The sequence below is a fragment of the Danio rerio genome, chromosome 9 (genome assembly GCF_049306965.1).
Source record: "Danio rerio strain Tuebingen ecotype United States chromosome 9, GRCz12tu, whole genome shotgun sequence".
Taxonomy (NCBI): Eukaryota; Metazoa; Chordata; class Actinopteri; order Cypriniformes; family Danionidae; genus Danio; species Danio rerio.
The window spans coordinates 50236850-50254461 of record NC_133184.1 but is presented as its reverse complement, the minus strand read 5'-3'; the positions used below and the strand labels follow the sequence as shown (position 1 = coordinate 50254461).

The window sequence follows — 17612 nt, the reverse complement described above, 5'->3', positions numbered from 1 at the left end:
TAGTACTGTTCTTACTATAAAAAGTTTTTGATGTTTTTTTCACATTTTTAGTATAAAGATATATTTATGTAAGAGGAAAAATACATAAACCTAGTTTTTAGAAAAAAATCTAATCAAAAAGAGGTGAGATTATGATTAAACCAAGAACAAATGGCTGCCAATGAGCTCAGAAAAATCATTTTAAAGGAACAGTCCACCCAGAATGATTGATATGTACTCAGTATTTGCTCAACCTCAAGTGGTTTCAAACCTTTATGAGTTTCTTTATTCTGTTGAACACAAAAAAAAAAGTTATTTTGAAGAAAGCTGAAAACCTGTAATGATTCCAACAACTTCCATAGTAGGACAAACAAACACAATGGAAGTCAACGGTTACCGGTTTCAGGCTTTCCTTAAAATGTCTTCTTTTGTGTGTGGCAGAATAAAGAAACTCAAACAGATTATTATTTAAAAAAAACGTGTCTTGCCTTGCTTGCCTAGACTTCACATGATCACTTTGTCAACCAAATGTATCTTGATTTAAGGATGCAGCTGAAAAACAAAAATCATTTTATGCAATGCTTTCCATAATTGACTGGCATAATTCAGCCACAATAAAATTTAATCACTATGTACTCACCCTCAAGTGGTTCCAAACCTTTATACATTTCTTTCTTCTATTAAACACACACACATAAGATATTTTGAAATAATCTGACTTCCATAGAAAAAAACTAATACTATATAAGTCAACGGTTACAGGTTTCCAGCATTCTTTAAAATGGCTTCTTTTGTGTTCGGCAGGATAAAGAAACTCAAAAACAGGTTTGGAATAAGTTAAGGGGTGAGTAAATGATGACAGAATTTTCAGTTTTGGGTAAACTCACAAATAATTCAAAATCCTCTGACATGTTTGTTGTCATGTTTTACATCATATGTTGTCTAGACATCGTACTAGATCACACTATTTTGTCTTTCTTTTCTTTTTTAATCTGTTTTTATATGTTTTAATCACATTTATTATTTGTTTTTTATGTTTTATACTTGTCTATTTTATTCCTGTTTACGTAAAGCACTTTGAATTGCCACTGTGTATCAAATGTGCTATATAATAAATAATAAGTAAATAAAAATAATAAATAATAAATAAACTTGCCTAGACTTCACATGATCACTTTGTCAAGCAAATGTTTCTTGATTTAAAGATGCACCTGAAAAACAAAAATCATTTTCTGCAATGCTTGCCACAATTGACTGGCATAATTCAGCCAAAATGAAAATGTAATCACTATGTACTCACCCTCAAGTGATTCAAACCTTTATACATTTCACACACATAAAACAGGCCCATAACCAGGGGGGGGGGGGGGGGTTATGGGCCTGTTTTATGTGTGTGAAATGTATAAAGGTTTGAATCACTTGATGAATCACTTGAATCTTATTGCTTCTGTCCCATAAGATTATTTGTCCTATTTTGACTACTATGCCATCATAAATTGTAAAAATAACTCATCGAAGACGGCTTTAAGACAGAGAAGAAACTGATGTAAGTGAAGTCATCATTCACTACTGACCTACTTTATTGTTGTTGAATAGCAAAAAAACATTTTACAAGTAACTTTTATTCTAAATGTTGAAACTTATTCTTGATTGAAAGAAAAAAAGACTGATAAAAAGTTGTAGAGCACCAAACTTAATTTTGAAACTTATAAAATTTAATTTTAATACTAAGTAGGCTACTGTTGTCATCCATGAATTTTCAGATGAACTTTTTACAAGAGAGGCTAGACATTAGGCTCTACATTATTAATGTTACCTTTAATTTGTATTATTCAAGTGGCCAAATTCTGACAGGAAAGTTGAATGTGCTGGCCAGTTTTTTATTTGCCTAATAAATGACAATTTACTTGGCCTTAATAGGCAGTTTTTAATTTAAAGCCTTAAGAGATTCATTTTTTTCCCTAATGATATATGATGTGACGTATTTTAAAATTTATACGTATAAATAATATTTTTTTATTCTAAATATTTAGCAAATGTTTTTGATACATCAAAAAGTGTGATGATGACCACCAGACAAGCTAGTTCAGCTAAAATAGTGTTTTTAATGTCACTAAAATGCAGTATTTAAACCTCAAAGTTAAATAAAAAAATGAGGCAAATAACTGCAAAAAGGTCCACTTTTTAATAACCACCCCCTTCACCAAGCTAGCTACGAGCCTGCAATGATCTGATTTCTATAGAAGGAAAAACAAATACTATGGAAGTTATTACATAAATTAGTTTCCCAGCTTTCTTCAAAACAACTTGTTCAGTGTTTTAAGAGAAGAATGAAACTCATAAACGTTTGAAAAAAGTAAAGAGTAAATGATGACAGAATTTTCACTCTTGGGTGAACTAACATTTTAATCCACGACTGAGATTTTGTGCTCTGATTTGAGATCTTACTTTGTGGCTTACTTTTGTGTTTGCTACTTTTTAAAACCTCGAGAAATTATACATTACTCTTTAGGCCTATAATAGTATACAGTTGAAGTCAGAATTATTAGCCCTATTTTGAATTTTTATTTTATTTTTTAAATATTTCGCAAATGATGTTTAACAGAGCAAAGACATTTTCACAGTGTGCCTCAAAATATTTTTTCTTCTGGAGAAAGTCTTATTTGTTTTATTTCGACTAGAATAAAAGCAGTTTTTAATTAAAAAAAAAAAAAATCTTTTTTAAGGTCAAAATTATTAACCCCTCTAAGTTATATTTTTTCCATTACTCTACAGAACAAACCATCGTTATACAATAACTTGCCTAGTTACACTAACCTGCCTAGTTAACCTAATTAACTTAGTTAAGCCTTTAAAAGTCACTTTAAGCTGTATAGAAGTGTCTTGAAAAATATCTAGCCAAATATTATTGACTGTCATCATGAGAAAGATAAATTAAATCAGTTATTAGAGATGAGTTAATAAAATTATTATGTTTAGAAATGCGTTAAAGAAATCTTCTCTCCGTTAAACAGAAATTGGGGAAAAAAATAAACAGAGGGGCTAATAATTCAGCCGGACTAATAATTCTGACTTCAACTGTAGGTACGAATTCTTACTGCACCTTTTCAGTCAGGATCACAAAATTAGATCTTTAATCTTAAAAGAAATACATATCGTATGTTGATTTTAACAGGAACAATAATGTAAACTGGACTCAAGTATGGTCATTACCTCAAAAATGTTTTATTACGAATAAGGCTAAAGAAATATCATTGAAATTGCTTCATAGTAATTTATCCAACAGAAATATTTTTAAAAAAATGTAAAACTGATATTAAGTCAGAATGCTGTTTGTGAAAGCTTTAATGAAGCTATTTCACACTTATTTTGGTCTTGCCAATAAAATCGACTTTTTTGGATTAATGTTGAAGCTTTTATTGCTCGTAATATTTTTAAATACTTTTTCTTATCTTATAAACATGTGATTTCGGGTTATTATGTTAAGGATCACTCTTTAAAAGATGCTGGTTTTATTATAAACTTTATTTTATTATTATGTAAATTTCACATACATAAATCCAAGTTTTCCAAAAGCAAACCTCTCGTCATGGTGCTAGAAAAAGAGATTCAAATGTATATAAAACTGATTTCTAAGATTAAAATAGAAAAGCAATTAGTTTAGTTTTAGTTTAGTTTAAAACTTTATTAATCCCCTTGGGGCAATTCATTTCGACATGGTGGTGCTTCACATATAGTATAACAAGAATGACACACTTAACACAACAAACATCAACACTTAACAGCAAGTACAAAAAACAAATAGTCCATCGATTAACTACATTTATTACATAACCTAAAGATTTAATATATATGCTCCTCCTTTAACATTTTTTTTGCATAAAAATGTTTGTATATATGCATTTCTTGTAGTAAACGTGCATTTAATAATTAAAATTGGAAAAACGTGTGTATGTGATCATTATGTATTGTTTTTTTTGTTTTTTTTAATAATTACTTTTTTTCTCTCACTCATTTATTCCATTCTTGTTAATAAATGTAAAGTAATTTTGTTGTATAAGAAAACTGTACATGTTGGTCTTATAAACAAAAAACTAACAAAAAAAAGTCTTCATAAAAGAGGAGTCGTGGCGATATCTAGTGGTGAATGTTGAGCACTGCGCATGATTTATCGTGTTTACCTGAGGGGGGAAAACACTAAACAAACATTTCTGCTTTAACTGACCCTGTAATGCATATTAACTTTAAGTACTGAATTACTTTTTCCCCCCAAAAAAGAAGAGGCTAATTAACAACCAGATAAGGACGAACATGCAAAATAATCTCAACTGAATTCGCTGTTGCTAGGGGCGACCGGTGAAACTTTGTATAGCCACAAGCCAGGATCACTGCAGCTCACTGCGGTCGAGAGCCCTTTGTGAAGAAATCTGATTTTATTTCTGCGGAATAGCGAGATTAAACATGACATCTCCTCAGAAAATCCCGATAGACCTGAAAATGATGATCAAAGACACTAAACAGGTACGTTTGAGGGTGCGTGACGTTTATACAAAACTGTTTACGCCCATTTTGAGCAACGCATCATCTTTGTTTTCCTGTCATGATCGATTAATCCAGCGATTGTTTTGATTTTGCGTTTCTGAGATAAATCGTGGCTATAATTCGCTGAAAAGACAACAAAGCAACTGGTGGCGCAGTTCATTACTGATCGATTTCGTATTGTTTTTAAATTAAAATTTGTTAATTGAAAAAAGTTGTTATAATTAATTGAATTATAGGTTTTGTTGTCTGATATCTGTGCTGTAACACTCTTTTACCCGTTTAAAAACAGCAATCCTCCAGTAGAGGAAACATACCAAGGAAAGCTGTCACAATTTTACTGCAGTAAAATATTTTTATGGGTATATGTTTATCAAAATTCTTGGAACATTTCCAATTTCAACCATATTTTCACCCGAAATAAATTAAATTAATAAATAACACGATTTATATAACACACATCGATTTTTATTAGTATTTGTTTGTTTATTTATTTATTTTGTCATAACATTACACAGTGATTCACACTAAATGATAAATGTTAATTAAACAAACAAATAAATAAATAAATAAATAAATAAATACGACATGCAAAACAAAAATGCAGATTTAGCCAAAAATGCCTCCAAAAATAAATATACAAATAAAAAAAAGATATAGACTCTATCAAATGAATAGAATGTGAAAATTCATCAATAAAATGAAATTAATAAAATAAAGCCAAAATAATATTTTATTTTTGCTTCTTTAACTTTTTAGTTTTGTGCATTAGATAAATGATAAAAGTCAGTTATACACGCATACATATCACACACACACACACACACACACACACACACACAAACACACACACACATACATACATGCAATTGAAGTCAGAATTATTAGCCCCCTTTTGATTTTTTTTTCCTTTTTTAAATATTTCCCAAATGATGTTTAACAGAGCAAGAAAATTTTCACAGCCTGATAATATTTTTTCTTCTGGAGAAAGTCTTATTTGTTTTATTTCGACTAAAATCAAAACAGTTTTTATTTTTTAACGGCCGATAGACATCACGATGCTGAATCGGCATCACGATCCTCCACCCCATCACAGCAGCAACCCGCTCACGAAAAATACCCACTTAGGCCCCGTTTACACTAATACGTCTTAGTTTTAAAATGGCATTTTAGGACGAAAACGATCCACACCCACACTGCATTGAACAGTTTACTAAGGATGTACCGCTGAATAGTGTCTCACTATTGTTGTTAAAGGTAATATTTAATAAATTTTAATAATATTAAATTAAATTGTCTCTAACGACTCTTCTTTCTTTTGAATCTATCAGGTAACGTTACAGCGTCAGCACACTGCTTCAATCTTTTGCTTTCACACTTGTACCAAAGAGCTTAGAATGACCAAGTTGTGACACTCAATAGAACAATCCATTGCAACAGCAGCGCCCAGCAACAGCCCCGGATTCCGCCATTTTGGAATGAAAACGATCGGCTGTCCATTGGATCTTATTGCTGTCGTGATGGCAATCAGCTGCTTTGTTTTTTATTTATTTATTTAAAAAGCGAATTGAAGCTGAGATACAATCTGAAAGACGACAATACAACACTTATTATCACAATCATCAGCACTTTTAATAGTTTATTTTATAGACTTATAATATGCTGTTGTTCTATTGGAATTTTCAATCCAAAATGGCCACCGCGCCATCTAGTGGCTGTTTCCCAAATCGCACTAGAGTGTCGCCTCTTAGTGATTCTATGCTCTTTGCTTTTACTTAGTAATTTTAGCGAAAACCTCAGATACTGTTGGTTGGTTCCTGTTGGTTGTGCACCTTTCTTTACCAACCAAGTTTGTCAATTTCTTTATAACCACACAGTTCACTCTGCCTATTCATGCCAGAGTCCTGCGGAAAATGTAATTGACAGGTGGTCATTCGTGTTTAACTTATCTTTATTTATTTATGATTTGGTTATGGGTAAAACAAAGACCATGCGGTTCAGGTAGTTGAAATAGTAGGCTACAAATAATTAATTAATTATAAACAAATTACTTATTCATAAATAATTAATTCACGATGATGCCATTGTCCATCGCGATGTTTCACATCAGACATTAGCCCCTTTCACACAGTGATACCGGTAAATATCCGGAAAATTTACGGAACGACTTTACCGGTATATTCAAAAAAGCGCTGTTCACACAGGCGAGGACGTTACGGAATTTTTCCGGAAAAGAGCATTCACACATCCATTCCAAAATACCGGTAAATTCTGACATCATTCACCACAAATGAGCTTTAAACGGCTGCGCTTGTATTTGTAAACATTTGACTAAATTACAAACTCTGTGGATGATCAATATTGTGAACAACTTTCGCAGGATCACTTTCGCATTTCGAGATGTTCATAATATGTTCGTGTGCAGGCGCTCACAGGCTGTTTCATGGGCACACGCAAAGCTTGAAGGTAAACAAACAACGGCTTATCATAAGCATCTCATCGATGATCATTTACACAGTTGGCATTAAGAAGAACATATAAACGTGATCTGACTAACTTCTAGCAGCTAAATGTGTCTGGGAAAATATTCAAAGGCTTTTATTCTCATAAACCGCGCGGACGTAAATGCGTCTGACTGTTGTGATTGGCTAAAGCAGACGTCTTACGTCAGCACGTTCTAGACGTGCACACGCTTATTCCGGAAATCTTCCTTCTGCGTTCACACAGCGCAGCATTCCGGCAAATTGCCGGTAATGTTACAACTTCTCTTTCCGGAAAATAGCCAGAACGAATTTACCGGTATTTTCAAAAAGGACCTGTTCACACATACAACCTTTCCGGAAAATTGCCGGTAATTTTCCGGAAAGGTCTGTATGTGTGAAAGGGGCTATTGTGTGATGCTAAATTGGTCGACATTACCCAACCCTAGTTTAAAGTACACATGAAATCAAATCTAACATAATAATTTTGTTAACTTACATTGCTAGTTTTGTGGTAAACAATTCATCTGTGCATGTCGTGAATTTAATAAAAAAGTTATGCCCTTGTACTTTTTAATTGAATTCTGAAAATGTACTTCCTGTTTGTTTTCAGTTAAATTGTCAGATTACATCTGTTTGAGGTATTGGGCGTGGTTAACATACTTAGCCACTCCTCTCCAACTGTCAGTTTTGACAGCTCTATGACAACAAACAGAAATGGTGAGGAGTCTGTTAATTTGCAATATTTCTCTCCGAACCCCTTTTTGATCTTTCTGAATGAAATACCAAGTTTACTACATCCAATCAGCTCGCAGTAAAATAAGAAGCCACGCCCACTTTTTATTTATTATTCAATTTCACTAGAATCTGTATCACAATATGAAAAAATAAATAAATAAAAAACAGTTGCAGCTTCCAGTATATACAGACATTAACTTAATTATTAATTTAATTAATTTATTAATTGGTCACCTAAAGACCAACAATGTGGGCTAGCCAAATAATCTTGGACTTTAATCTTTGGTCCTCTTTCCAAAAAGGATATGGATGATGTGCACCAGGCCCTGGAAAAACTCAGAAGTCTCTCGCAGGAAGAGCGTACAGAAGCAGAAGTGCTGCGCTCGAGAATCGATGAGCAGTCTACTCTCATCTGCATCCTGAAAAGGCGAGCGGACGAGATGCTCCTGCGCTGTCAGGCTCTGGAGAAGATCAACGCCGAGCTAGAGAACCTGAGAGCCAATGTGCAGGTGGAGCTGGAGAATGAGAGGAAAAAATCTGAACTGCTGGAGCAGAGGTTCATGGACCTGGCCTCAAACCACAGAGAGCTCATCAATTTCAAGAACGAGTACAAAAGCCAGAACGCAAAGCTGGAGAAGGAGAATGAGAGACTCCGAAAGGAAAACGAAGCTCTGTTCAGTGAGGAAGTGCAAGAGAAGGAGGAGACCATTCTCAAACTGACCCAAGAGCTTAAGGATTTGGCAGAGCAACATAAGATACTGGAAAATGAGTATCAGTAAGGAACACCTCTCGCTTTTTAAAAAAAAAAAAAAGTCTGTTCTGGAAGTGGAAAGCTTATTGACATGTTCTCCATGGAGAAACAGATTTTAAATATTACATACTTCTCCGAAAACACCTTACTGTTAGATCTTAGGTTGTTTATGGTGTGAATTTACTTGATTACCAGAAGAAAAATATACAATAACAGATAAAACTTGAGATAGATCTCTTTGAAGATTTTATTTCACAAAAATCAGATTACTGTTTATCAAATAGTTTTTACTCCAAAATTCAGTTTACTGTGGTCTTAATTGAAATAATGTTCTTAGACTTTTTATAGTAGCAGCAAAAAAAAAAGATAAAGATACTTATTGCAATTTAACTTGGTTAAACCAATAAAATCAAATCCCAATTACAAAATAAATGAAAAAGATAACCCAAAAACACACATGACCATTGAAAACCACAACATGACAAGAAACAAAAGGGAAACTGTGAGCACAAAGTAATCAACTAAAAGCTGAAATCTTTATAAGTTTGGGCAAACTTGTGGATTAAATTCCTGCCACTTCGAGGTATCACAGCCTAGTTGCGGGGTAATTCCCTGCCATTTGGAGGTCTTCCAGTCTACTTGCGGGATAAGTCCCTTCCAATTGGAGGCCTCCTAGCCTACCAGTGGGTTAAATCTATGCCACCTCAAAGTATCACACTCTACTTGTGGCTTAAGTCCCTCCCAATTCGAGGTCTCCTAGCCTACTTGTGAGGTAAGTCCCTCCCAATCGGAGGTCTCCCAACTTACTTATGGGACAAGTCCCTTTCACTTGGAGCTCTCTAAGATTACTTGTAGGTTAAATTCCTCCCACTTCGACGTATCACAGCCTAGTTGCGGGGTAATTCCCTGCCATTTGGAGGTCTTCCAGTCTACTTGCGGGATAAGTCCATTCCAATTGGAGGCCTCCCAGCCTACCTGTGGGTTAAATCTCTGCCACTTCAAAGTATCACAGCCTAGTTGTGGGGTAAGTCCCTCCTAATTCGAGGTCTCCTAGCCTATTTGTGAGGTAAGTCCCTCCCAATTAGAGGTATCCCAATTTACTTATGGGACAAGTCCCTTACACTTAGAGGTCTCTAAGATTACTTGTAGGTTAAATCCCTCCCACTTTGAGGTATCACAGCTTTCATGTGGGATAAAAATCCCTCCCACTTCGAGTTCTCTCAGCCTACTTGTGGGTTAAGTCCCTCCCAATTGGAGGTCCCACACCCTACTTGTGGCATAAGCCCCTCCCACTTGGAGGTCTCCAAGCCTACTTGTGGGGTAAATCTCTCCCACTTGGAGGTCTCCCAGCCCACTTGTAAGGTAAGTCCCTTCCACTTGGAGGTCTCCCAGCCTACTTGCAGTGTAAGTCCCTCCCAATTGGAGGTCCCACAGCCTACTTGCAAAGTAAGTCCCTCCCACTTTAAAGACTCCCAGCTTACTTGTGAGGTAAGTCCCTCCCACATAGAGTTCTCTCAGCCTACTAATGGGGTAAGTCCCTCCAACTTGGAGGTCTCACTGCCTACTTGTGGCATAAGCCCATCCCACTTGGACGTCTCCCAGCCTAATTGTAAGGTAAGCCTCTCCAACTTAGAGGTCTCCCAGCCTAATTGCAGTTTAAGTCCCTCCCACATGGAGGTCTAACAGCCTACTTGTTAGGTGAGTCACTCCCACTAGGAGGTCTCCCAGCCTACTTGTCGGGTAAGTCGTTCCCACTTGGAGGTCTCCCATCCTACCTTGCAGTGTAGGTCTCTCCCACCTGGAGTTCTCCCAGCTTTCTTGTGGAGTAAGTCCCTCCCTATTGAAGGTCTTACAGCCTACTTGTGAGGTAAGTACCTCCCACTTGAAGGTCTCCCAGCCTACTTGTGAGACAAGTCCCTCCCACTTGGACGTCTGCTATCCTATTTGCGGTGTAAGTCCCTACCACATGGAGGTCTCCAAACCTACTTGTGGGTAAGTCCCTCCCTATTTAAGGTCTTACAGACTACTTGTGAGGTAAGAACCTGCCACTTGGAGGTATTCCAGCCTACTTGTGAGGCTAGTACCTCCCTATTGGAGATTTTTCCAGCCTACTTGTGAGGTAAGTTCCTCTCACTTGGAGGTCTCCCAGCCTATCTTGTGGTGTTAGTCCCTAACACTTGTAGTTCTCCCAGCCTACTTGTGGGGTAAGTCCCTCCCACTTGGAGGTCTCCCATTCTACTTGCAGTGTAAGTCCCTCCCACCTGGAAGTCTCCCAGCCTACTTGTGAGGTAAGTCCTCCCACTTGTAGGTCTTCCGGGCTACTTGTAGGGCAAGTCTCTTCCTATTGGAGGTCTTCCAGCCTACTTGTGGGATAAGTCCCTCCCTATTAGAAGTCTTCCAGCCTACTTGTGGATTAAGGACCCTCTCTATTGGAGATCTTCCAGCCTACTTGTGGGGTAAGTCCCTCCCTATTCGAGGTCTTCCTGCCTTCTTGTGGGGTGAGTCCCTCCCTATTCGAGGTCTTCCAGCCTACTTTTGGGTTAAGTCCCTCCCACTTGGAGGTCTTTCAGCCTACTTGTGGGGTAGGTCCCTCCCACTTGGAGGTCTTCCAGCCTGCTTGTGGGTTAAGTTCCTCCCACTTGCATGTCTCCCAACCTACTTGCGCCATAAGTTCCACCCACTTGGAGGTGTCCCAAACCAGTGAAATACTGCATACTTGGATAGCACAGGCACATAAAGTTTCTTTACCAAATAACATCAAAATTTTTCAAAACAGAAAGGAAAACCTATTAAATGATTGATTTACCACTGGCCTTTAAACAGACACTAAGAATTCATGAAAACAATCTGACTGTGATATAGCTAAATGCATATGAGGAAAATAAATGGGTAAAATACTTCCAGAACTAAGGCTGCTGAAATATTGCACAATTCTCTTTTTAATCTATACATTTGTCAGTAATCTTTATGATCCCAACAGGGAGAAAACAACAGGTTTCCAGATTAAGCTGAAAGAACTTATGAACCTCCATCGGATCAAAGAAGCGTCTTTAAAGAACGAACTAAGTGACACACAAAAACAGCTGAAGACTGCTGTAGAGATGTGTGCAGGTACTTTACAGCGGTTTGGATATTTTTTTTCTAATAAAGCAAATTTTACATTTTGATGTTTGATTTTAGAGAAACTTGTGTTTTGAAACTGTGTTGCTTTCAGTTATTGTAGTATAAATTGTGTTTTATTCATATTTTCAGTGTCTTGATTTTTTGTATTTTCCATTTTAGTTTTAGTTAGAGTTTCATTAATTCACTTGCATTTTTCTATTATATTAGATTTGTATTAAATCAACTTTATATAGTTTCAATTTAATTTTTTTTTCAGTTAACTTTAGAAAAATTGCTTTAGCTCCTACAGTAGATGGGACAATTTTTAATTTGACAAATATTTTAAGTTAGCCCACGCATTTAGAAGTATTTTAGTGACAAAATAGTGTTTTTAATGTATAGCAAAATATTGACAAATGATGAGCATAAAAAATCTCTTAAAGGCATAGTTTATCCAAAAAAATAATAATTTACTCATCCTTTACTTGTTTCAGACCTTTATGAGTTTCCTTCTTTTGTTGAACACAAAAGAAGTTTTTTTTCTTTTATGGAAGTCAATGTTACAGGTTTCAGCTTCTTTCACAAGTTCACACTCTGTTCTGGAAGTGAAAAGAATGTGTATTTTGCGTGCTGTCTGGGGAGAGGGCTCTGGGCTCGGAAAGACACCCTAACTCGTGTTATTCCCCTAATCAGGATAGAGAGAGATATAGGGGTCCAAGCACAGTGTCCAGCCCAGCTCCAGAACACTCCCCCATCAGATTTAAGTAGGTTTTGGGATTAATAGTGTGGAGTTAGGGTGGTGGAGGGATGCTAAAATGACATGTTTGTCCATTTATAGGGGTTTGGTCTTAGGCTGATTGAATAATAGAATTACTGTCAATAATGAATTAGCTTCATCAAAACTGATCTTGCTTCTCCCAAAATTTGTTCATAAAACATCCCTTAGTGTTTAACATAAAACAGAAACTCAAAGATTTGAAACCACTTGAGAGATAGAGAGAGTAAATAGTTAGCAAATTTACATTTTTGGGTGAACTATCTATTCAAATGTGTGTACGTTCACTTGTGGCTCGCTGTTAACAACCTCGCACATTTCTTTCCAACAGAGCTCGATCTTAAACTAAGACAAACTCAAGTAAAGGAATCAATGAGAGAGACGGACACTCAAGAAAGACTGGAGAAACTAATCAAGGAAAAGGACGAGCTAATTGATCTCTCTGTGCAGCGTGGAAAAATCATAAGGGTAAGCAAATAATTGATTATACTAGGGCTGCACAATATATTGGTATAGCACTGATATGTGCATCCGCAATAGCAGGATTGCAGCATGGACATTTCAGGATGTTCTGCAATGTTGAATAGGGATTATAATTGACCAGGAGCCGCAGTTCAGAGCATGGAGTCATAGGAGATTTTTACTATAATGTAGCAAAATTTTATCATTTGCAAATGTTTTTAAAACCTGTGACTATATGAGCTTATCAAGAGAGTTTAAAGTACTCAGGCACAATGGATTGTACTATTTGAAACTGAAAAATGTTTTAATTATTTATGCAATGAAGATAATGCATCGCTTATATACATTCATTTTCCTTCAGCTTAGTCCGTTATTTATCAAGGACTCCACAGTGGATTGAACCACCAACTATTCCAGCACATGTTTTTCACAGCGGATGCCTTTCCAGCCACAACCCTGTACAGAATAACACCCGTTCACTCTCACATTCACACTCAGACATTACGGCCAATTTAGTTCATCCAATTCACCTATAGCGCATGTCTTTGGACTGTGGGAGAAACCAGAGCACCCAGAGGTAACCCACACCAACACGGGCAGAACATGCAAACTCCACACAGAAATGCCAACTGGCCAAGTCGGGACTCTAACAAGTGACCTTCTTGCTGTGAGCCGACAGTGCTAACCACTGAGCTACCTGAATTCTTATCAAACAAAGCTATTTAGGTCATCTGGTAAAATTGTATTCACATTGTACTATGTATCATAGAAAAAACAAACCATAGTGATGTCAGATTTTTTAATATTGTGCAGCCCTAGACACATAATTATTGACATGACTGTATATTTTCACTGCATTGTGTTGCAGGACAAGCAAGTTGAAATTCAGGAGCTGGAAAGGAAAAGGCAGGAAGCTGAGAACGGCAGACGACATGCAGAGGACAGGTATAAATATAATAACATGTTTTTAAAGACTGTTATGCATAATATAATATAATTATTATTTTTTAATAATGCATTTTTAAAAAAGATATAATTATATTAAATAACAAAATCTCTTTTCTGATTGGTTTTACTATATATGTGGTTGTGTGGGTGTATGTGGGTGGGATCAACCTGTCAGTCACACAACAAGTTCCACAAATAAGACCAAATCATCCAACAAATTCCCTGTGTACACTGCAAAAAAAGCTTTTCTTACTTAGATTTCTAGTCTTTTTTTCTAGTCCAAATTTCTAAAAATTATTAAATCAAGCAATTTACTAGACAAGCAAAAAATATTGTCCTGTTTTAAGAAGTAATATGCCAAAATTAAAGGTGCAGAAGGTGATCTTCCATAATGCTAACAGCTTAGCATAAATCTCTGAATCACAGTCCCTCCCCTGTCCTCTAGAGCCACGCCTCCTTAAACACGAACACCGCAAAAGAACCCTCTCTCATGTGTTAAAAGCGACTAGTGATTGTTCGGCAGCCAAACTGACATGCGATTTCAGAGTGAATATTTAGAGTTGCATGGTAAACAGTATAGGGAGAGACTAGGCGGAATAGCGCTATTTACTTGTGTTTTGTTGTTAAACCAATTAAAATCTACTTTATCGATGCTGTAAAAGGTCTCTTATGAAACTGAAAATAGTCTTATCACTCTTTCATCAGAAGATTTTAGTGGCTGAACAACACTTCTGTGAAGATATAACCCATTTGTAACAACAACATCTAACGTTACATCAGCTTTGCGTGAAGCTAAAACAGTTTTAAAACAGAACATTACCTGTCTAAGAAACCCATTGTGTCATCTTTTCTCCAGCATGCAAAGGTAACTCCAATATTGATTCAGTTTATTTAAAAAGTTTTGATTCAGCAGGTTTTGATTCAGACCGTGCGCATGCTCTCTCGTGACCACGCTTTGGTCAGCGGAGCTGCGTACAAAAGGCTACGCAGTTGTTCAAATCTGCATTTGCTAACAGACACTTTAGGCCTACTTATCGGAATTATGAGAGATGTCGGCCCGACTCTATTTAATTAGATGAACATTTTTTGTTTTATGCCTTACCCAAAATATAAAAATACATATAAATACATTTAGATCATTTACTGTAATCATTACTATTAGACTGTGAAGAGACTTTCAACCAGCACAACAAAAAATGCTTCTGAAGACAATCACCTACTCCACCCTTAAGTGAGTTTTTCCTTGAAACGAGCAAAATAATCTGCAAGCGGCGTGAGAAAAATAATCTATTTTTTCCATTTGACATAAGATTATTTTGCTCACCCCATTAGCAGATTATTTTGCTTGTTTTGAGGAAAAAAAAAATCACATAATTTTCACTTATTATTTCTTCAAACAAGACAATATTTTTCGTTTGTTTGAAGCTTTAGATATTTGGACAAGAAACAAGATAAGAAATCTAATTAAGAAAAGCAATTTTTTGCAGTGTACAAAGTCAAGTCTGCTCAAAAAAACTTTACTTTTACTATAAATAACATATACTTTCTATTGAAGTGATCGTTTAACAATAAATTACACTTCATTTATACACCCCCAAATTGATGCAGCCTTGTAATATTTTATCATTTCCTTTTATGAAACCTTAAGTTCAACATTAGGCTGAATAATATTAAAATAACAGGAATATTATCATATTTATCAAGAAAATAATACATGGCCAGAACAGTGTAAATTGTACATTGTAAGTAAACTACTCCATTCCTTAAACCAAAGTACCCAGCAGGCAAAGGACCTCAACATGACATCAGACTGATGTTGTGCCTCAGGGTTGTGGGATGTTGCAGTTTGTTTGGAAATAAAAAAATCAGGTTGACGTCAGAACCCAACGTCAATGTCGGATAGATGTTGTATTTTGGTTATTTTCCAACGCAACCTAAAATCAACGAAATATCAACGTCTAATGATGTTACAGTTTGGCGTTGTCTTGACCACTATAACGTCTACCAGACACTGGATTTTGGTTGCCATACCTGATGAATAAATCTCAGTATTTGATGTCAATATGATGTTGGTTTAAGATGTTGGATTTTGGTCACTTTCCAACACAACCTAAAATCAACATTTAATGATGTTACAGCTTGACGTTATCTTGACCACTATAACATCTACCAGACTTTGGTGGTTGCCATACCTGACGAATAAATATCAGTATTTGATGTCAATATGACGTTGGTTTAAGATGTTGGCTCGATGTCAGATTTTGGTCACTTTCCAACACAGCCTAAAATCAACCAAATATCATTTCACGTCTTTATTGGACATCAAAATAACATTATCCTTGGAAAGTGGCAACCAAAATCTTACCTAACACTAACGTCTTATGATGTTGTGTGTCTGCTAGGTACTTAACAAACTTTCATTTGCAAATAAAATGAAATTCTCCATAAAAAATACTGCATTATTTGCTTAATTCCTGTTTTTGTTGTTTATTTACCAGGTTTGAGAAGGAAGCAGCAGCCGTGAACAGTGAGTTAAGAGTGAAGGAACTTCGAGAGGCTTTAGAGAGAGCAGAATTCTCCTGCAATGAGTTGAAAAAGGTCTGTTAAAAAAAAAAAGAAGAAGAAAAAAAACTATATCAGATTATATCAGAGTTTCAGACTATTTGCTCTCTATGTCATCTCATTGCTTTTGCGTATATCACACTTGTAGGAGTTTGAGGCATTTAAAAAGCACAGCTGTGAACTGCTTGAAAAGGAGAAGGAGTTAAACTGCAAACTTCGCCACATGATCATCTGACTCTTCCATTCCATTCCATCTGTATTTCTACCATCAGCTAAATCAGGCTTAATCTTGAGAAAACCATTCACTTCCTGCTGAGATGGATGGAAAAGAATTAAAGGGATAGTTTTCAGCTTTCTTTAAAATATTTTCTTTTGTGTCCAACATAATGAAGAAAGTCATAAAGGTTTGAAACCACTTGAGGTCGAGAAAATAGTGAGTAAATTTTCTTTTTTGAGTGAACTTTTTCTTTAAATGAGATTTTTTCTTAAGTGAGTGTCTTCCGTCAGAAGAGGGCAGCATAACTGATTTCTGTAGGAAAACTGTAGTGTGTTTTTGGAAAGTTTGTATGTTAGTTGTTTTGAGCGATCTCTCTGAAATACAAATACAACAAAAATAAATGCATTTAAACTTTTAATGTAGTTTACTGTCCCATTAGAGGATTATGGCAAGACTGTCAGGATTATTACAGAATGGCCTGGTTATAATTTATAATAGTCAGTTAATTGTGAGGACAGTCATATAAATTCCCCTCAAAGCAAGGGATGATTGGTATTAATTAATTTATTGTTTGTCAAATAGGTGAATTTTAAACAATTGTGTTCATTTCAAATGAATGAAATTTTAAACCAATTTGTACATTTGGAACATTTAAAATTTTAGTCCCATATTTCATTCCTGAAAAGTAAATATTAAAATAATCCAAATATTTGTATTGCTTTGAATGGAATTTTGAACAAATTTGTACGTTTGGAAAATATTTAATTGTATTGTACGGTGGCCGAGAAATAAATGAATTAAATAAAAAAATGTAATTAAAATAAAAAATTTACATTTTCATTATAAAATATTGTTTGCAAAATATCTGCCAAAATTGAAAATAAAATGAAATTTAATTTTTTTTTATTTAATTTTTACTGTGACAACACATCTTCCCTGTCATATCAATAAATAAAATGAAGCTGCTGATTTAACATTTCATTTTCATTTTGTTTCTGCATCAAGAACAATATTAAAATGAAACGCCAAACTGAAAAATAAAACGCAAACGCAATTTTT

At 35.4% G+C, this 17612-nt stretch overlaps 1 protein-coding gene across 1 annotated transcript; it reads left to right on the top strand.

The window, feature by feature from the left end:
- The first annotated feature begins 4357 nt into the window (after positions 1–4357).
- zgc:172182 lies at positions 4358–16699 on the top strand. The gene is made up of 7 exons (NM_001114566.1): positions 4358–4500; positions 8039–8511; positions 11468–11598; positions 12696–12832; positions 13695–13771; positions 16273–16372; positions 16485–16699. The coding sequence occupies exons 1-7, from the start codon at positions 4441–4443 to the stop codon at positions 16569–16571; spliced, it is 1065 nt and encodes a 354-aa protein (NP_001108038.1). The 5' UTR covers positions 4358–4440; the 3' UTR covers positions 16572–16699.
- The last annotated feature ends 913 nt before the right edge of the window (positions 16700–17612 follow it).